General features: G+C 37.9%; 1 protein-coding gene across 3 annotated transcripts in view; it reads right to left on the bottom strand.

Annotated features, from left to right (window-relative positions):
- LOC114476678 (kinesin-like protein KIF20B) overlaps window positions 1-19,230 on the bottom strand; it is a 40,359-nt gene extending 21,129 nt beyond the window's left edge. The window contains exons 1-19 of one of the 3 annotated variants that reach the window (XM_028468502.1): window positions 19,116-19,230; window positions 18,445-18,550; window positions 18,297-18,383; window positions 17,808-17,930; window positions 17,604-17,742; window positions 16,527-16,711; window positions 14,352-14,406; window positions 14,016-14,210; window positions 9,740-9,851; window positions 5,944-6,018; window positions 5,288-5,434; window positions 5,047-5,212; window positions 4,804-4,947; window positions 3,687-3,803; window positions 3,008-3,147; window positions 2,803-2,923; window positions 1,807-1,885; window positions 1,230-1,348; window positions 465-755 (exon numbers count right to left, since the gene is read on the bottom strand). In XM_028468502.1, the coding sequence (XP_028324303.1) occupies window positions 465-755; window positions 1,230-1,348; window positions 1,807-1,885; window positions 2,803-2,923; window positions 3,008-3,147; window positions 3,687-3,803; window positions 4,804-4,947; window positions 5,047-5,212; window positions 5,288-5,434; window positions 5,944-6,018; window positions 9,740-9,851; window positions 14,016-14,210; window positions 14,352-14,406; window positions 16,527-16,711; window positions 17,604-17,742; window positions 17,808-17,930; window positions 18,297-18,383; window positions 18,445-18,543 (2,394 nt within the window). In that variant the 5' untranslated portion in view covers window positions 18,544-18,550; window positions 19,116-19,230. Of the gene's footprint in view, window positions 1-464; window positions 756-1,229; window positions 1,349-1,806; window positions 1,886-2,802; window positions 2,924-3,007; window positions 3,148-3,686; window positions 3,804-4,803; window positions 4,948-5,046; window positions 5,213-5,287; window positions 5,435-5,943; window positions 6,019-9,739; window positions 9,852-9,973; window positions 9,993-10,099; window positions 10,252-14,015; window positions 14,211-14,351; window positions 14,407-16,526; window positions 16,712-17,603; window positions 17,743-17,807; window positions 17,931-18,296; window positions 18,384-18,444; window positions 18,551-19,115 lie in introns of those variants that run through there. The other 2 variants (XM_028468503.1, XM_028468504.1) reach the window with 2 other exon arrangements.
- Between the last annotated feature and the right edge of the window lie 3,093 nt (window positions 19,231-22,323).

The raw sequence follows: 22,323 nt of genomic DNA, 5'->3' as shown, positions 1-22,323 counted from the left end.
CATGGTCAAAATTCATGTCAGTATTAAAATAACAACCAATCAGAGCATTAACAACAGGAAACTACAAAGGAACTGTGTTTTTTTTTTTTAGTAATCCCTTTGTATACTTTTCCTGTTGGTTTGTGTGTTACGAGTCATTTTGTACATTGTCCTGTAATTTTGTATGTTATTTGGAATCCATTTTGTGCATTTATATTGTTCGTTACGATTATTTTGGATAATATCTAGTCATTTTCTGTGCTTTTGGAGTAATTTTCTGTCTTTTTATAGATGTTATTCTGTGTTATTTGTGTATTGTTGCTGTTGTTCTGTGTCATTTTGTACATTTTTCTGTTAATTGTATGTATATTTTGTTGTCCTTTTGTAGTAATCTTTTGTCGTTTTATGCATGTCTCTGTAACTGGACTAATTTTGTGTATTTTTGCTGTTGTGTTGTACAATCACTTTGGGGGACCAATGGTTACCTGCTGCTGTACAGCGTTCATTCTCTCTCTCAGTTCTTCTTCTCTGTCCACCTTCAGATTGGACTGAACTTCCTCTCGTCTGCGTCCTCTCTCCTCTTTCAGCTCCACCTGAAGCTCCGCCTCTCTTTGCTTCAGCTGCTCCACTCTCAGCTCCAGCTCCTCCCTCGCTCTGCGCTCCTCCTTCTGGGCAGACAGCGCCTCCTCTTTTCCACTTGTCTGATAGTCCAGAGCAGCCAGCGTCTCCTCACGGGATCGTTTCTCACCTTCCAGTGCAGTCAAAGCCTCCTGGAGCTTCAAACATTAAAAAATAGTAGATTTTTAGATAATGTTCACTTAAGTTCATGTACGTACTTATACGTTTTCTTTTATCTGTAGTTATCTTTGAAATAAATGCATCTATTTATTCTATCCTATCCCATTTTTTTTTTTAAATAATTATTTATATCAAATACTATGTTGTTATGGTTCTTAGAAGAAATGGAGATGGGTGAAAGAAAGCATCATACTGGACCTTGACCTAGTCACACATTTTTTCATCTACTTTACTATATATTTGTAATAATTTATGGACCAAATTTTAAATCATTCGATATTTTTTTCCCTCAAAAGGGCAATACACAATATTAATCAATATTTTTTACTCAACAAAATCTGAGCTAAAAGAGGATTTAGGGGTGAAATTCACTGGTTCACTTTCATTAACAACCTTTGACTTCATAAGGGACAGCACGTGTGAGTGAGTTCTACGGCGTGTCTCTGTCCTACCTGCTGAGTCATTCTCTCAGAGTTCAGCTCCAGAGTTTCCACTTTTTTCTCCAGCTGCAAACACTGAGATGATTTCTCCTGGAGTTGAGAGAGAACGTTCCTGCTCTCCTCATCATCACCTGGAAATATGAGAAAAAACACAAAAACATGCAGCAGGAGGAGTCAAACTAAAAATGGGTAACACCACGAAACCATCAAGCGTCAAACTCAGGACCCGTGGGCTAAAATCTGGCCATTTAAAGCATCCAAATTGGGCTGCAGGACAAAGTAAAAAAATGATAGAGAAAAGGTGGATCATTGAGTAAATTACCAAATAATTTCCCTCCAAACACACACATTCAATGAAACTCTACATTATTTTTCCCTGTGCTTATGACTGTCGCAATTTCTTAAAAACAATCCCTTAAAATCCATAAACATTTGTGACAAGGCCTTCATTCATATCACCATGGTAACGGTCACACCCTCACCAACATGAGGCTTTCACCTTTGCACACAGGATTATGAATAAAGTGACTGACTAAAGCTGGCCAATAAAAACGTCTAAAGAAGCTTCTTGACAATTCCATTGTCTCACCTGCAGCAGGACGTCCCCCAGCTACAGACAGTTTCTCCACCTCGACAAACTGGGACGAAAACGAGTCCAGAAAACTTTCCTGGATTTAAAGAAACAGATTTCAACGTTCAGGCCTCACGTTTCACAACAGCACGGAGTTATTTTAACACATTCAGAGGGGACGTGAAACACTCACATGGATAGATTTGGATTCATGTTCATTTCAAGTTGTCACTGGTTCTCCCAGGTGTAACCCATGTTACTTCAGCTGCTTTTATTTTGAAAAACCTTCCACCGAGCTGACTGCAACTCTTCAACATACCTCTAAACGAAGTTCCATCCCGGTATTAAAAACTATTGTTTATTTTTGAAAACTGATTAAGCCGAAGTATAGGTTGAACTTCAGACAACAATTGAGTGTTTGATAATCACTTTTATGTTTACGTTGTCCTTGATGAAATTCTGTTTGTAGATTTTGTGAACTGACCTTGGTTTTTGAACGGGTTCTATTGTGAATAAGGCTTTATTATGTTGTACAACTTGAATTAATGATTGAACAATCTGAACATGTTTTTTATTATTATAGGTGCACTTACTTTGAATAAATGATTGACGTGATTATTAATATGAAACATTTAGTTGTGATGTAATGATAGATTCCTAAATTTTGTTTCAACCTTCTTCAGGTCAGGTTTTTTATCTCCCTACAAAAAAAACATCAAAATACTGGATTCAAACCAGCAGATGTTGAACTAGAGCTACTCGTGTCTCAACCACATTGTGGCAGGAATTGAACTCAGTTTTTTTCTGCTGGATCCTGGAAACAGAACCTCAATTTATCACATGAATCGACTCGCTTTTCCCCTTTTTTCCCCAATCATTGTGCAATGTCTAATAATATTATTGAATATCTGTCTATACAGTGGATATAAGTCTACACACCCCTGTTCAAATGCCAGGCTAATTAGTGTTACACTGGTCTTCAAAGACTCGTCACTGGTTCTCAGTTTGTGTTACCATGGCGTGAGCGTCTTGACTCGGCCCAGCAGCAGAAATCTGATTCACTAGATTTTTGAAGATTTCCAGTCTGCGCTCTGCTCGTTCCTCCAGGATCTCTCTCTCCCTCACCAGACGCTCACTGTGACAAACAGGACGAGTTTACACATCCAACACCATAAAGATATAAAATCTTATAAACAGTGCTACAATGGCCTCGTCTCACTCAAAGTCTGTCCTCATCTCAGAGAAAAGCTCAGTGAACTCCCGGCTGACCTCCTCCCTGATCCTGGCCTCCATCAGCAAGTTCTCAGCTCGCTCCCCCTTCAGCTGCATCTGAAGCTGCCTCAGCAGCGCCACCTGCCTCTGAATGACACATAACACAGATAACAGATCACATCACACCATCGAAGAGTTTAACACATGATTCCTCAATGAAAATATCACTTCATAAAGAAATATGACTGCTTAGAAGTTTCCTCAGGGAGAGCAGGTAATAACAAATTCAATAACTTAAAGATGCTAAAAACACAAAAAAAAAAAACAGTCAAAAAAAAAAGAAAAAAGCAAGATAGGAAAGGTTCTTAGTGACACTTTAATGTGTATAACGTACATTCTTGGTCAATAAAGTTGATTCTGATTGTGATGTTGAACTTTCATCAGACAGCACTTGTACAAGTCACTGTTACGTTTCCACAAGTAATCAAGTTATCTTGTGACTGGTTTCTGATTCCATTCAATCAGTCATTACTAAATATGGAGCTGAGTTTCTGTGATTCTGAGGATAGATGTGCTTCATGTGAAGTGTGATTGTTATGGTTATAATCACCTGTTATAATGGTACATGCTCAAAGCAGGCTGAAACATGTCAATGATAACAAACATTAGTGCAGTGTTTTACTGACCTCATGCGTCTTCTTACAGACAAGAATTTTATCATCTTCATTATCATCGACCTCCTCGTTGCTGCCTTTGTTAATCAGACTGCCTTCATCACACTCATCATCATCATCATCATCCTCCTGCGTTAAAGAACAACAGGACATTTTTGCTCGTTCACCGTTTTATTCCTTTAAATCAGTGGTTCTCAACCTTTTCAAAATAAAGGTCCCAGAGAGCAGGGACCCCCACTGTAGCTGAAGGTGGTTGAACACAGACATGAACATTGAAGAACAGTCATGTGGAGACAGGACCATCTATAAGGGGGAATAAAGGGGAGAGATTTTTGGGGTCCATCCATAAAGTCAGTAAAATGATGGTCCATTGTTCTATGAATCTGTGATAAACACATTTATTTATTCATCTGAATAATATCCACTGTTGTCCAGGAACGTTTATTATTATTATAGTCATCTTAAAGATGGAAATCCTGGTTTTAATCAGAAATAAAATGGGTTCAAAGTGACTAAAAACAGGTGGAAAAGGTGGTGAAATGGGATTTTAAAAACCACAGAAATTGTTTAAAAGTTGTAAATTAGAGTGAATAAAAACAGACAGAAAAAGTGGTAAAAAGGTTTTAAAGAGTCAATATTGGAACATTTAGTTTAAACTGGTAAATAATGAACATGACAAATGGTGAATGTGGTTAAATTGGCAAAAAAATATGAAATATGGTAAAAAGAGGTTAAAAGTGACAATAATGGGTCAATATATGTGGCCTTAGGTGTAAAAGTGGTGGAAATTGTTTATAAGTGTTGAACATGTCTGGGAAGTAGAAAAAATGTGTAGAAAAGGCATTCAACTGTGATGTAGAAGTGTCAGAAATGTGAGAGATGTAGCAAAAATACATTAAAAGGAGCAAAAATACAACAAGAAAAAGTGATAAAAAATAAGTTAAAATATGAAAATTTTGGTGTAGTTGCAAAAAAAAAAAATATATAAAAATAAGCAAAAATGGGCTGAAATTGTTAAATATTCTTAGTTTCTTGAAGGCATCTAGCGACCCCCTCCTGGTGCCTCGTGACCCCAAAGTTGAGAACCCCTGCTTTAGAGTAACAAAGAGAGAGAGATGCTCTGTCGTACCTGCACATCCTCAAGGCTGCTCTCCCAGCCAATCAAGGAGCTGCTGCGCCGAGTCTTCTTCTCTGCATTGTTGATGGTGAAGGAAACGTCACTGGAGCTTCTCTGAGGAACGATAGGCGGAGCTCGGGATGACAACACCACCACCTGGGAATCAACCAATTTATTTAGTCATGAAAAATAAATATAAAAAAAACAATAAATTAATAGAGAAAGATAAAATAGGAGAGAAAAGACTCTGTGGACCTTCTGAGCCAAGGCGGAGAACTTGAGCACGTTGAGGGTCTCGTCGTACATGGAGGCGCACTGGTTGATGTTGACGATCATACACGCCGCTGCTCCACGGCCGCAGAAGAAGCTCTGCAGGTAGTGAGTGAGTTTGCTCTCCCTGAAGGGAACGTGCTGCAGGAGCCTGAGGAGCAGAGACACCTTTGGCTGTTAAAATCTGCTGAGTCAGCGCTACACGGCGGACACACTGGAGTCCTACTTGGTCTGCTGGTTGTGTCGCAGCGCGTTGATGACTTTCCCCAGAATGAGCAGTGACGTGTTGATGTTTCCCGCCTCTTTTAGACGATCCCCTTTGTTCTGAGTCTTAGCGCAGCGTTCAGAGCCGGCCAGGTCACACAAACACAACCTGGAACACGCGCACACGCACACACACACACAATGAGAGAAAAACACACTAAGTGACAATAGAAATGCACAAAAACACTTAAAACTCACAGAACACCAGAAAAAACACACAAAATGAGAACAATGTAAAACCCAAAACAGAATTACAGAAACATGCACAAAAAGACAGAAAATAATTCGAAAAGCACACAAAAAAATATACAATACAAACACTGAAATGCACAAAAATTACTAAAAAAACAAACAAAGATTCACAAAATAACAGAAACATGTACAGTACGATATGACTCGTAACACAAAACAACAGCCAAAGTACACAACGGGACGTCTAAAAACATCAAAACAACAAAATGACTCCAAAAACACATCAATTTTTGTTTGGTTTTTTGTGTTAATGCTTTGATTTGTCATTAATTAATGAATGTTGATCATGTGGCCCTCAGATACAGTCATATGTTTGTGGCCCCGCCCCCTGTGATAATATGGATGTAACAAGCCTCCTTCACTCACTCGCTGACGGCGTGCACCCTGGGAGTCCCGGCAACGTCTTCAATCCTGAGGATCCTGATGGAGAAGATGCTGTGGCTGCAGAACACAGAGAAACAACAGAGGAACATCTTAGTGGAGCAGTTTATGTAAAGCAGACGTAGGCAACTGGTGGCCAAATGTGATCCTACCAAAATAAAATTGTAATTCATAAAGTTGTAAGTTATATGAAGGTCACCATAATACACAAAACTCCAGAAACACAGAAAACGACAACAAAATGTCGACAAAAACGCACAAAATGATAACAAAGACACACTAAACAAACACTTGTTTAGTGTGCCTGTACTACAAATCTGGATTACCTCTTATCGCGCTAACTTCCAAGATTTGTGGCTAACGTCTTACGGAGCTAAATCACCATGGTAACTTAGGCTAAATCACCATGGTAACTTAGGATGAACGACTAACCTGCTTGGGGCCAGGTTGTGCTGACTAAGATCTGAGCGAGTGCTAAAGCCCCGCCTCCTGACCAATCATATCTCTTAGAAAACGAGCTGTCCAATAAAAGGAGGATCATTGTGAACATGTCACTGTGTGGATCTGATCTGATGCTGACAGGAGAGAAAATATTTATCTTTTATTTACCAACACATTCTATAGGAAACATAGATTTATATCTGATAGACTGATTAAGTGAAATAAGTAAAATAAATCAGCTGATAAAGCCTTGGTGCATCAGACGCTTTCAGACCCATAAATTAATTAATTAATTAATGTATTCTGTGGAGACGCTGAGAGCCTCAGTCCTGTAAATAATATAAATATAAATATAATCCACCTTATGAAGTGAAATTGATCAGAGTGTCTGTTTATTCTCCGTTTATCATCTCGCTAATTAAATCATTAACAATCATCAATTCCTGCATTAATTACTTCCTGCTTTTACTGCAGCAAAGGTGTTGTTTTTGGTCTGAATTATTGATTTTAATTCTTCATATTTTTAAATAATTATTCCTCATTTGTGACGTACGTTTCTCTCCAGTTTCTCAGTGATTGTGATTGGTCTGACGCTGTAATCTCCTCCTCAGTCACTAGAGCGCGCACGTATCCAGGCTGGAATCATTTGGTTAACTTAGAGAGTTGTAATCTAGATTCATAGGACAGCTTCTGTCTGATGGATAATGTTTGGTGAAGCTAACAGAGATAAATCCAGTATATAATTATCTAGCTTCATAGTACAGGCCCTAAATAACTACAAAAACGACAACATGCACAAAAGGACTTCAAAAACACACAAAATGCACACTCGTTATACACCAAAAAGGCAAAAAAAATGTGCATTATTGACAAGAAAATAGACAAAATGAATCAAAAACACACAACATGTCTAAAAACATTAAGAAACCCACATAAAAAAGACTTCAAACTTTAGTTTTTTTGTATTAATGCTCTGATTGGTCATTATTCTAAATGCTGACATGCCCTCAGATCAAACAATCACATTTTTGTGATAGGAGTTGCCTATCTCTGATGTAAACTACAAACTGGCCACTAGCTGACATTAGAAATAACTATTTATTAAACTGGCTGTTTTTCCCAATAAGTCCACTGGGGGTCACACTGTATCAGTAAGCATATCTTAAGCACTTATTTGTAGCTTGTTTTTAGGACCAGTGCTTCTCAAAGTGTGGGGCACGTCTCCGTAGTGGGAAATGGAGGTATGACAGGTGGGGCGTGACAAACAAGATTATTGACAATAATGTAATGTTGAACTAAAGTGCAAAAATAATGATTTACGTGGGAGCAAGAAACAAACTTTCAATATCTGACTTAAAAAATGTAATTTCCTTTGTGGTTTTCTTAGACATTTTGTCACAGATTATAAACAATGTTTCTTTGTTTCCTGTATATTTTATTTATGCAGGTAATTACAATTAAAGCTTGCTACTTGTTCCCTCTTTACTCAAAAATGTGTTATTTATCAGGATTATTTTGTAGGGTAACGGGCGCAGTCTGTGGGGCTTGAAAGATCTCCTTTGTTCAAATTGGGAAAACACCCCAAAAAAGTGTGAGAACCACTGTTTTAGGCTGATTTTGAAATGGTTTCAATGGTCTAGAACCAGTTTTATCACTTGTTAAGCTTTTATTTATTCAGACAACTTTTTTAAGAACATTTACTTCGATCGCCTGACATGTTTTGACTGTCTACTGTCAGTCTTCCTCAGCGGTGTCTGCTGATCAAAGTAAATTTCCTGAAAAAAGTAGTCTGAATAAATGAAACCATAACATATTCAAAAAAGAAATCAAAATTAACTTTCTGGAATTATTACAGTTTAATCACATTAGTTCCTGGTTTTATGATTATTTTGGACGAATGTTGGACAAGTTTGTCATTATTTTAGAGCTGGTTTGGAGCCTGATTTTGGTCACTTTATGCTGGTTATGAGCTAATTATGAGCCGGTTTGGAGAGGATTTAATTTTACAGAATGTTCTGCCATCACGCAGCTGGTTGTTGGGATTTTTCATGATCGTTGAAAACAAAGAGAAAGAAAAAAAAAACTGAATTCACGTTCTGAAACATGCATGTGGTTTACAAGCATTCTTTAGTGTCACGTGTGTTCAGCCGTGCCAAGCACCTGCAATGGAAAGTTCTGCTGCTCTGAGTGTGCACGTTTGTTACTTAAACGCCAGTAACAACACATTTTACAGTCGCCATTTGTCTTGGCAGATTACTGAAGATAAGGCGTAACAGCCCGAGGAGATGCTCACTGGAAAAGTACTGACACTACCAGGTGGAGGATGGAGTTTTATTTTTGTTTTTATCTATGTGCAAATACAGTAAAAGAAGAGAAACTCCTTATGCTACTTAAAAAGTCACTAGCTGTGTTTCCATCACAGATTTTCTCAAAATAAAAGCGATAATTATCAAGTTTTCGCAAAGTTTATTGTCTCTTTGAACGTGTTTACATTAAGCTTTCTCATTATGGAAAATCTGAAAATCCTCCTCATGAATGAATGAAAAGTTTTTAATGATATTTTAGCAATTTTTCTAAATTCAGGTGTTTCCATTACCAGTTTTTATTTAACCGTTTAGATTTTGCACAAACATCTGTGATCGCAGGGGGCGACAGTTCAGACTCTGTGGTTTGGTAGTAGACAATGAAGCAGAGAAGAAGAGCTCTCCTAAGGGACCTTTACTCTCCCTTAAACAGTGCGCTGACAAGCTCTGGTGACTAAAATTAGAGAGTAAATCAAAGACCTAACCGTTGAACTTTCACCATTTTTTCAGGTCAAAACTGTTTTAAACATTTTTCTGAAAACAAGAGGTTTAAATTGGCATCTTTAACTTTTATGGATTATTTAGAGCAAACAGAAGCAGCACAAGTTGTTATTTTAACTGAAAAATCTGCTAAATGAAGTAAAAATCAAGCTGAATGTTTCACTCTAATAGAAAACAATAGGATGTTCACAGGCAGTGGGGCCGTCTGACATCATCAATCACGTGATTTCAAGATGGAGGAACACATGCTCTAAAACTGTAAAGTAGTCCTATTTTTAAAAAGTAATCAAACAAATATGGTGTAAAATAATGTGTTTTGTTAGACATAGATCTACTAATAAGGACACTGAGAAGGTTTTAGAACATATTTGTAAAAACGGTGGAGGATCCGCAGCTCTGTAACGTGAGCCTGAATTTCTCCACAATTGTTTTCTGAGTAGAACTCAAGCAGTCCACGTGCATCTTATTGCGACGAAGGAATTTTCTGCTTGGTTGGAGAACAGGAAAGAAAGGAAAGTAGAGGAGCGATGAATCACCTTCTGCTAGAAAGCTGGTTGAGTCGAGTGGAGGAGAAGCTCTGGTTCTTCTTCCCCAGCTTCATCACCACATAGGCCTCCTGTGCAGAATTCACCTGGACCCAGCGCAGATCTGAGCACGAGCAGAAAAAACACAAACAACAACAGATTTGTTGGACCACAATGATGCCATCGTGAAGGATCTTCAAGAACAGTGCTATTGATGGTGCTTGAAAACACCAGTTCAACACATACACGTGTCCTATATGATTAGAATTTGCTCATCACAATGTAATCTGCACCATTGATGAATATTCTATGTCCTACACTGAATGTCTTTCTAGCAAGATGTATTACTGAGACTCAATATTATTGTCTTACATTTTCTCGGAGTGTGGAATGCAGTTTGATGACCCTGTCTTTAAGTAATAAGTCAAAGTGTCAGTCAAAGCAGACGGTTGTCACCCGCAGGCTTCAGGAGTGGCTGTCATTGTACGAGTACAGTGGCATTCCATAGAGAAGGTACTACATCATCATCATTATGGAACAGTCAAAGGTCACGAAATGGTTACAAACCAAAATAATGAACAAATATACCACACATTATTGTGTAGTGAGAAAGTTAGGGATGAACCAAAACTCATATCTCAATAGGGATGTAACGATTAATCGTAAGGCAGTTAAAAATTGATTCATAGGTATCACGGTTCACATCGATACTGTGAAAATTGAATCGCAGTACTTTTTTTAAACAGCTTCTTGTCCAGAAGTGTAGGCGGCGGGCGGAATCTGCTAATACTTTCTTTCTGGCCTTCTACTCTTAAACATGTTCATAAATGATTCCTTACCCCTTTAGCACCGAAAGAATATCTGTAATATTACGTGAATATCTGTAAAAGTCTATTAGCTCTGTCTGCTAGCATCGCAGCTCTTCTTCACTGCAAGAATAACTGCATGCCAACCGACCACTGGGTTACCAGCGCCCTCTGCTGGTCCAAACAAATATCTGATGTTAATACAGTGCAATGACTGTCCAATTGTTAAGGCACAAAATACATTTTCAGTTGCACTTTTAAAAAGAAAAAAAACTATTATGCAGTTTTGCATTGTTTACTATAGAACCAGAATTTAAATTAATAGGCTTCTTCTTCATTTGTATTATTCCTTTATTTATTTTAATCAAGATTTATTTTTAGTTAAATTACATTGTTTTGAATAGTTTAATCAAGGGATTCTTTTGACAATGAAAAACAAAAGGAAAATAGTACAGTATTTTCCCAAGAAAAATAAAGGAATATTTTTCAGTCATTTTTCTACAGTCTCATTTTGTAAAATAAATTGTGAGCGAATCGTATCGTGAACCCAGTATCGTGAATCTAATCGTATCGGGAGTTGAGTGAATCATTACATCCCTATATCTCAATATTTGTTCTACAAATGGCAATAAATTATATAAATCTGGATATTTTTAACTCAATACAGACACTTCTGGGTTACATTTGCTAATAGAGGCACATTTATTAACAAACAGCTGATCAATATGTTCCACTTTTGCCTTTTTCTCCTTTAAAGCAGTGGTTTTTCAAACTTTTCACCGTCCAAAATAAAGGAGCCAGAGACCCCCACTTTACTCTATGAAACTGTGATAAGCACGTGTATTTATTAATATGAATAATATCCGCTGTTATCCAGGAAGTTTATTATTATTTGGTCCATAGTATATAGTTATCTTAAAGATGCAAATCCTTGTTTTAATCAGAAATAAAAAAAAGGGTTAAAAGTGACCAAACATGGTGTAAAAGGTGGTGAAATTGGTTAAAAGTTGCAAATTAGAGTGGACAAAAACAATTCGTTTTTGTCCACTTATAAACCCTTTCCTCCACTTTCCCATTAGGTGGGAAAGTGGAGGAAAGGGTTTATAAGTGCTGAACATGTCTGGAATGTGGTTACGCCCCACATCACCACTTGAGATCATGGTGGTTAAGAACAGCCTCAGGGAATCAAATCTGTGGCTATCAACACATCACTAAAATGTGCCAAGGACAGATTAACACCTAATGAAATGCTTTGGGTTGCTCTAAAAATCAGTAAAAGTTTAAAAAGTCGATGTAAACCTTGTGTCACAAAATCTTTGACCGCAGGGCGACAGTTCCAACTCTGCTGTTTCATAGACGGCATGAAGAAGAGAAGAAGAGCTCCGTGCAAGTAAATACAGACCAAACTGCTGCTCAGAGCAGCAGTTTGGTCTGTATGCGGGGGGAGGGGGGTTTGGGGGAGAAGGAGTGTACAGCATAGTACTTTTATGGGGAAATGTTCCGGGGAGCACTCATTAGGTGCACCGCCCTCCCCCCTCCTGGTCAGAGCATTTGGACAACATCTAATCAGAGCTACAGAAGATCTGTGGATAAAGTTGTTCTGTTGATGTGGACGAGACCATCGACACCAGGGATTGTAGAGTCTGAAACATCGTACTCTCTGAAACTCTCAGATCCCTCTCTCCCCGCAGCAGTAATTACCTTTCTTGCAGAAAAGTCACCAAATCCATCTTCTACTCCTCCAGACCATACACAGTAAAAAAAACGGCACTCCAGCCCCGGAAAGGGCATTCTGGCAATCTGCCAAAGGCAGCAGGAGCAGCAGGGGGTGGGGCTCAATGAGTTTTACACAAACTACTTGTTTGATGTAAAGCTGTCCTTACATAGAGACAGCTTTAACAAATATGACAAAAAGTCACTTTTATAAGAGTTGCAGACTGCACCTTTAATGATCACTTCTGATACTGTAAATATTCTGACCCCTAGTGGTGAAATAACTTATGCATCCTTGTGTCCATTTATTTTTGTTTAATCTTTACGGTCTGGAATGATGTCATCAAGATCATTTAAATTAGGTTAATTTAAATTAAGCTGATCAAAACTTAATCAATAAACCTGATCAGATCCAAGTAACCATTGATCCCTGAGGAGAAATATGGTGACTGTGACATTAATGCTGTGCTCATACATTTTTATATAACAAACAATTAAAAAGAAGCAATCACAATAATTTATGTCACTAGAGCTTATATCTTTTAACTGTATCTTACTTTATTTTTGACATACTTTTTTGTTTAATTATGGGTTTTTTATTTATTAGTATTATTTTGTTTTTTTAACAGGAGTTAAAAACTAAAAACTAAAACTAAAAAAACTGAATTTAAAAAAATTAAAGTGGAAAACGCAGAATTTGGAAAAAATAAAACGGATGTTATAGGGCCCTACACTACCTAATCATAACACTGAGTTAGCTGATGACACGGCTGCAGCATGACTAGTGCTGCTGCTGGGGCGCCGGCGCAACCAGTTTTAGTCAAAAATGAAAAAGGAAAAAGTTGCGTAAGGAAATATTTTGCATTTCAAGCAAACGCCGAAGGGAAGGCAACAGATTTGGACATCCTGGTATGTGAGCAATGCTTCAAAGTGGTAGCTACAAAGTCCAGTAACGCTGTAAAGCATCTGAAAGACCAGCACCCTGGACTCTATGAGGTCACTATAAGGTCAGTAAAGCTCCCGTTTCAGCAACTTGAAGTATTATACAGTCATCATGAACATTATCTGAAAGTGTTATGTTTCTCTTTAAGTGCCAGAATGAAGCTGAGAAAAGTCGACCAGCAGCTACTAGACAGAAACCATAGTAACCTGAGACTCCGCCTACCCTACCAGCCCTTTTTGACTGGCAAATAAATACTTTTGCTATGATCCGAACAGTTGTTTTTAAATTTGGCACATTGTTCTTAAAAATGTTTAATAGTTAGTATTTGTTTTGCACTAAGTTCTTAAAAAAAGGTTATTTAAGTTTTTATTGTTTACAGGTGCTGCTATAAATACATGTATCGTTAAATGTTGCACTACATTTCACCTAATTTAAAAATACTTTGTATAATGTTCATAGTTTGTATTCTCAACTTTATTAAAGGAAATTTTGCTTCTAAATTTTTGTCTTTTTTTGCACAGTGGTATCGAAAATGGTATCAAGTATCGAGTATTGGTGTCTAGTTTGAAATTCTAGTATCATGACAACCCTAATCATTACACCTCTAATATCAATTATTTTCCACACCACAAAACAATATGGTGATATTGGATCGATATCGCTCAACGTTCGAGGCTACCATATCGTTATAGCATCAGAACTGAAAAAGTACCATCGGGACAGCCCTAGTTATGGTGAATAACATCAGTTTGTTGTTGTTGGTGAACATTACGTGTGGAATAGAATAACAATGAGACTTTCCTCTGATGGTGTTTGTCTCACTCACCTTTGACATAGGCGTTTCCTTTGATGTCCTGTGACAGACGCAGGCCGGTGCGTCTCAGGGCGCCGCCCGGCACCGCCTCCAGGAGGTCGTGGATGTTCTCGTTATAGATTTCATAGAAAGACACCCAGACGGAGAAGGTGGTGTTTGGATCCACGTGTAGGACGATCCTGTCCTCGATGGGTTCGGGTTCAGAGCCTGCAACAACACAACGACACACATGAACATAAACACACAATGACAACATGCAACACATGCAGAGGTTTGATTTCCTCACAAAAGAAAGAAAGAACAGACGTAGGAGTCTTCGACACAGAAACATAGAGACGTGACACTCACCTTCCAGGTCAGACTTGTAGGTGCAGTTCAAGAGGCTGACGTTGGTTTTATCATTCTGATAAAAAAAAAAAAAACCACAAACAAAGAATGAAAACCATCAATGTATCCTAAACAAGACAACTGTAGCCATTGTGTCATTATGACTTCATTTAATGCAGTGGTTCCCAAACTTTCCACAGTCCCGTACCCCTTGAGACTTGAGATTTAACCTGATGCCATGTACCCCCTCCCGCTGCTCACTTAAAAAACACCTTTCAACCGTTGCCTGGATTTCAAATGAGGACCCCTGAAATGTAATAATTTATAATAACATAAACACTGATTCAAAGGAGTAGAAGAAAGGTAATTACTGCTGCTTGATTTATAATTGTTACACTAGAACACTGTAGTGCATGTGTTTTTTGTTTGTGTGCGCGCCACCATCATTGCAGCCTCCGTGTAGGCTGCTGTGAGTGACACTGTGTTGTTGCTGCTGCTGATAGATTGGTGTGTGCACATTGAGAGAGAGAAGCGCTGCAGTAATATGCTTTTAACAGAGCATGTTGTATTACTGTGATGTTGCTGTCGGGCTAACGTTAGCTTGTTAGCTCCTCTGAGGGAGGGGCTTTGGAGGCAGGGCAAGATAGCAGTGAGGAGGGAAAGATCTGAAAGTTACGGACTGCACCTTTAATAACTGTATTCTATACTTTCACTTTCTCAAATATAAATTTAGTTCAAATTAAAGCAGAAAAGTCTAGAAAAAAAGAACAAAAAAGTCTCTGAATACGCCAAAAATGTGTGATATTAAAATGGGGCCACGACGCAAAAAAAGTTGGGAACCACTAATGTTATGTCACATACAATGTATCCCTACATTAACATCTGTCTCTGAATTTGACCTATCCTGTTGAGGAACAATATATTATAAAATAATAATAATTATCTGTAACCATGGGTAGTCTAACATCAGTAAATGGACGATTTAGAATATTAATATCCTCACAAGTATTATTGTTATTATTAATAGTCACCTCAATTAATCCACATTAAGCATTTTTGGAAGGATTTGAGGAAGTTTAGTTCAGGCCTCCGATTTTCATGATCACAGAAAACAGATGGAAAACGTAGAATTCAGATTCTGAAAAGGAAAAATCAATCAATTGTTTTTTGTTTTTTTTAAATTATTATTATTATTTTAAATCAGGTCCCATTATGACACGGAAATCCCTCACATGCACGTTTAGGACAATATCACATTTACACACTAATTTTCACCACAAACAGGTGACTGAATGTCTAGCATTTGAAGAAAATAGATGAATACGTCCAATTCCACTATTTTTATTAAAACCTCGCTAGATTGGCTAAAAGTTAAACTAAACCCTCACTAGCTGTGTTTCCATTACAGATTTACACAAAATAAAAGCAATGTTTCTAATGTGTGTTTAAAGGTTGTTTCATTGAAGGTTGTTTTGGAGCCTCACAACTCGCGTGTAATCTCATCCCGCTGCAGGAAGTTGGACGCTCCAAACCTCCTTACAACACTGTATTCTTTTGTTGGTTCACGTCTAATGTGGCACTAATCCTTAAGTCTAATGCTAAGAAATATCTGGGTCTTCTCTTCTGTCCACACGTATCACGCCATGTTTACTCAGAGAGAAGTGGTCATGTGACCAGGTACATCACATTCTGTGATGTGTAATTGTGTAAAAAGTGTTTCCATAACACTTTTGCGACACATTTCAATATCGTAACGTCTGAAAAACCTCCTCATCAAAGCGTAAATCTCTTTAGCAATATTTGAGTGTTTTTTTCCCTAATTTCAGGTATTTCCTTCACCAGTTTTTATTGAGATATTTAGACTTTGCGCATTTCCAAAGGTAATGGAAATGCAGCGACTTTCAAGTTTTGGGACCATATTCTTACTGTGAAATGAGTGGCTAAGGTTCAAAAGTGTCGTGAACGACCTTTGTAAAGCTCTCATAATGTAAACTGGCGTGATGTTAGCGTAACACTCCTGGATTCCAAAAGCCCATCTGAAGCGTAGAAATATTAGAAAATTTCTTGGTCGAAACCGAAGACCAAAAATGTACTTTTGGGACATTTTGGACCAATAATTTTCATTCCGGTTGAAGCCTAAAATAAATAACATTGAGGAGTCGATGGTAAATGACATGGTGAACGTATGAGTTTGACCTCCTTGAGCTGTCTGAAGAGGTTCCTCTTGAATGTTGCGTCCTCCGCCTGCTGAACACGGCTCAACCTGCTGAACTCTTGGCATCGATGAGGTTTAACGCTGGCTGCAGGAAACACACGCCCATCGATGCTGCTGAAGATCATGTGCAGCGACCTGGGCAGGATTCCAGCGTCAGCGTCTGGACCTTTGAGACAAATAAAAAACTCCTCCACATTAAGATTTATTATAAACATTGAGCAGAGGAACAGCAACACTCGAAGGATGTGAACGACAAACAATTTTAATGAACCTAAAGCCACATTTCAAATATAAATATCAGTTATAATGAAATAAAAATCCAAGTAAAATAAGAAGAAGAAGAAGAATCCGAACATAAACAACCCTGACAAGCATTTTATTACTTCAATGTATGCAATTCATGTTGTTTTTGTTGTGTTTAATGTTAAATGTAAGGAACAACGGATGTAAACCAGCATATTTTTTTGCTAAATCTGACATTTTACAACAGAACAGAACAGAATACAACTTTATTGATCCCCAGAGGGGAAATTAACTTTATGAGCAACACAATAAAAAGAGAAGACCGTCAAACAAAAATAAATATTAACATACGATAATAGTGCAAAATGTAAGAACTTTAGTTCAGACATAAATTAGAAAAAGTAAAACAAAAAGACTGAATTTTGTATGAATGTTCACTCATGTGCACTGTTCCTCCCAAATAAAAAGCAAATTAATTCATTACTTAAAAAATGTAATGTATTAGGAAAAAAAACTTACTTTCTCTCAAATAATCGCAAAACTTCATTATCTAATTCAAACTAATTTAATATTGAAATTAATCAAACCAAAATTAATTCAGGATTAAACAAAACTTAAAACTAGGAACTAAATTCAGTTCCACAAAAATAAATTAGAGTAAATACAAGTTTAAGAAAAACAAAGATATGACAATGTTTAAGCTGAAATAACCCAGAATAAAGACCTTTGAACTGAACCTCAATATAAATCAAAGGTAATTAAAATTGAATTTAAATAAATATGTGTCTACTGCAGGTCTTTGAGGTGACACGTACCCAGGAAGGTGAAGGTCTTCCCTGCGTTAGTGACTCCATAGGTGAAAACCAGAGAGTTTCCTCCTTCCAGGACGTCTTTCACTAAATCCTTCACGGTGCCTTGGAACAGGGTGGTCTGAGTGGTTTCTGGACCATAAACCTGTGACCCCAAAGCAAACGACTTTAGTTCACGTCTCAAGAAGAAACAATCAGAGATGATGGTACCTGAGAGAACTGGAACCTCTGTCCTGTCTGAGGCTGAGACTTCTCTGTGCTCACTCTGGATGGAACGGAAACACCCGGAGGTTTGAGGAGGACAGCATCCGGGTGCTCGATGGTCACGCACTCCTATCACGCACACATTAATAAAAGCATGTTTACCACTAAAACAAGCATAAATATGTCATTTGTATGAGGGAAAAATAGGTTTTAAGGTCAGGCTCTGATATAAATACCTAATGTCTGTCAGACCTGTAGGTTTCATGTTTGCTTTGTCAGGTTCTGGTCAAAGCTTGAATAAGGTTCATATCATAAATAGTCTGTGTTTAAAAGTAAATCAGCACCACTAGACACCATAACTAAATATTTGTCTCTCTTTCTCCTCTGCACCTGATCATTCGTTCTATTTTTCTTTTTCCTTTTATTTGTTTAGTTTTTTTTGTCCCTAATTTGATCCCATATTTACAGCCGTTAATCTGAGTGATGATGGCTCACCTGGGTCTCTCTACTGCTCTCTGCAGAGGTGAAAGGTCGGACTCTGAGGTAAACCTTAAGGTGCTCTCGCTCTCCAGTGGATGATTGCTGTAAAACACCACCAGGGTGGATTAAAAAGGCACAGGTTGCAGTGAAGATGCAGCTTTACCTGTAGCTTATTGAAATCAGACGACAGATCTCTTTTCAGGTCATTCACCTCGATTGGTTCCTGTGGGTCAGACTTATTACTGAGGAACGAGTCCATCATCCTGGAGCTGGAAAAAAAAGTCCACAGATGGAAGAGGATCAGATAAAAGAGCAGTGTTTATTAATTCTGAATGTATAAAATCTGTTTTGAAAAGATTTGCTTTGAGTTTGTTTACAGTGTTGACAAAGTCACTTATCCATATCTTATTCTTACTGTCTGACTTTAGGGCTGTGTTAAGGTGTGACACAATAAGGAAACATTACTGTCAGTGTCTAAACTATGAAACACACAAAAGAAAATGTTTATTGCCTTTTTTATATTGAAATGAATCTGAAATTGAAGTCACTGACAGCCTGTTAAACTTGATAATTATATGTTCATCTATGAAACCATCTAACCCGTTTCAAAACGTGTTTCTATAAACTCATGCCAGCACAGGCACAGTTAACAGAAGGCGTAAGGCTTAGGAAAGAGTAATTTACCCCCAAAAAGGAAAATGCACCCTTTTTATGTGGTTTTAAGGACACCTTGTACAAGTCTGTGGCACCTATCACTTATTTTAACGGCCTAAAATTAAAAAAAAGTCACAAACACAACCAATAATGACATTTACACACTGTTAAAGCACTTACTTGGAAGGTTTAGATGTCACATTAGGTGCAAAAACTGTGAATAGCGTCTCTTTTCTCTTGTTTTTTTTTTGCTCAAACTATCGTTAAAGGCAACACAAACACATCCGCCGTCTGTTTGAAACAGACCAATCAGAGACGCTCACTCACTGCGCATGCGTGTTACGAAGAGGGCGTTTCCCGCTCAAATCCGTAGATATCCACGCGAGAAAAAACGAGACTTCACGAAAACAGCGTCGACTCGCCGCCATCTTACTTGAGGCTAGCGCCACACAGCAGCTAGCTTCTGTCTACGTAAATAAAGAGCATTAATCACATTATAGAGACATTCTATCAACATTTAACAATGTGACAGACTTGCTGCGTGGCAATAAATAGAAGAGTGTTTAAAAAAGTGTTTAGTGTTTGCATTTACGTGATTATAATCAGATATTTGTTTATAAAGCAGTTTAACTGTCTTGACACATTATTAAATGCCTGTCTTTTCCAGGCAATTAAACATTGTAAAATGTAATTACAGTTAATAAAGATAAATTTACTTTTTTCCTCATAATTTGGATTATTATTTTTTTATTTTACCTTTTACGGCACATAAACGATAGAATGCAGAAATTAAAAAATAAATTAAAAAAGAAATAAAAGTATTGCAAGTAAATCCAGCTGTGTACTGAGAAAAACTCTTCCACATCTTTCAGGACATTTTCTTTGCCAGACACTTTCTGTACAAATTAGTACTGGTGTGGCTGGTATCAAATGCACCACAGTCGTTCCAACAACAGTTTAAAATGTAGGTCCAAGGCCTCAGCAGCCATAATGAATGGATGATTGAAAACAAGTTCAAAATCATCAGAATCAGAATTCCTTTATTAATCCCAGGAAGGAATTGCTTTTGTTACAGCCACAGAAAAAAATCTCAAATAAAAGAATAAAACGTTTAACAAAGACGAAGAAAGAATAAATGTTAAATAAGTGTATAATTAAGTAAAAGACTGTTAATAGGGATCAGATACATACACATTACAGTAGTAAAAAATAAAGTAGGATAGATAGGATGAAAATTAGCCATTGTGCTAACTCCGGCATATTTATGTTGTTGCTCAATGCTGACATGTTGATGATCATGCATTGTCCTAATTCAAATAAATAATAATAATAATAATATTAATAATAATACAAATATACAAATTTGATACAGATATTTACAAAAATAATACAAATATAGAAATATGATTTAGATATTTCCAACAATCAAGCTGTGAGGTTACAGAGATGAATTATACAGTTTGATCTCTACAGGCAGGAATGATTTCCTGTGGTGTTCTGTGGAGCACCGTAGTTGGATCAGCCTGGTGCTGAAGGCTCTAAAGGTTCTAAAGGTGCTGAAGGTTCTTCTGTGACTGACCAGCACATCATGGAGTGGGTGGGACTCATTGACCAAGATGGCCATCACCTTGGACAGGCTCCTCCTCTCTGTCACCACTGTCAGAGAGTCCAGTTTAATCCCCACAATGTCACTGACCTTGTGGATGAGTCTGTTGAGTCTGTAGGTGTCTGTGACCCTCAGTCTGTTCCCCCAGCAAACAACAGCGTAGGTGATGGTGTCCTCAACTCCGACCTTGGGCTGGTAGGCAAACTGTAGTGGGTCCTGATGTGGTCTGATAGATGGTTGGAGCTGCACCAGGATAAGTCTCTCCAGGGTCTTCATGATGTGGGAGGTCAATGCAACTGGTCTGTAATTCTAGGAGCTGCTGGGATGTGGCGTCTTTGGAACAGGAACCAGGTAGGATGTCTTCCACAGCACAGGGACCCTCTGCAGACTCAGGCTCATGGTGAAGATGTGCTGCAATATTCCACAGAGCTGTGACTGACTGACCGAGATAACCCTGTAGGTGTAAACGAGGCAGAAGAAAACCTCAATAACATTTTTTACCTTTCAGCCTCCCTATCAAACCTCAAACCCTTAAACAGAAAACCTAAAAACAACAAAAATCATGACAAATGGTTTGATATTGAATGCAAAAATCTTAGAAAGCAGTTAAGAAACTTATCCAACCAAAAACAGGGACCCAGACAATCAGAACACACGTGTGCACTATAGTGAAACTTTAAAACAGTATAAAAACACAGTAAGACAAAAGAAGGACCAACATGTTAGAGACCAACTCCATGCTATTGAAGAATCCATAAAAACCAATAAATTCTGGAAAAACTGGAACACAAAACAAAAACGTGAAAATCTACCAATACAGAACGGAGACATGTGGATAAATCACTTCACCAATTTATTCAAACCAATAGAAAAAAACGAAGAGCAAAAACACATCCAAGATAAACTGCACAGCCTAGAATCCGCCATAAAAGACAACCAGAATCCATTAGACTACCCAATCACAACCAAAGAACTAGAAGATCAAATGAAATCTCTAGAAACCAAGAAGGCCTGTGGCACTGATGGCACAAAATATACGGACCCCAAATTCCAGTTAGCCATATTAAAACTCTTTAACATTGTCCTCAACACAGACAAACCTGGCTCCCCCGAGAGGACATACTGTGCACCCACTGCACCCACTGCACCCAGGGTCGTGTGTATGTACTTGCACAACCGGGCACATATGTGTGTATACTAATATATGTAAAATTCTGTACATAACCTCCCCTTTTATAACATTTAGAACTTAATTGTAAATTGTGTTTGAGATATATATAGTGTAAACCTATTTTGTTGTTTTATTTTAATCTTATTGTTTTGCACAAATTTTATAACATTTAATGTTATAAGTGTGTACATGCGTTCTCACACTTGCTTTGGCAATGTAAACCTGTTCTCTCATGCCAATAAAGCTGTTTTGAATTGAATTGATAATTAATCGCTATTTCCTGGTACGGCAGAGACGCTGCACTGTCTCACTCCGCTGTAAGGCAGGATGAGGCCACGCCCACTCCCAAAAGCACATTGCTGCTCTGCCTCCATTTCCATAGCGTGTTTTTATGCGTTAGCACATGCACAGTCAGGTCCCCAAGATGAAAACCCTTTACCATGCTATGCTAAATGCTATACGTACATTCACAGTGCATTAGTGAATTGATACAGCGTGGCTGCTGCTGCTACGTTCTCTAGCTAGTGGGCAGGATAACACTACAGTCAGGATGACAGCGCTAGAGATGATAAAGAAACTTTCTTTTCAGGAAAAACGACAGCTTTTAAAAG

Source organism: Gouania willdenowi, chromosome 15 (assembly GCF_900634775.1).
Source record: "Gouania willdenowi chromosome 15, fGouWil2.1, whole genome shotgun sequence".
Lineage (NCBI taxonomy): Eukaryota > Metazoa > Chordata > Actinopteri > Blenniiformes > Gobiesocidae > Gouania > Gouania willdenowi.
The sequence above is the reverse complement of the archived record's forward strand: the minus strand, read 5'-3'. Positions and strand labels throughout refer to the sequence as shown.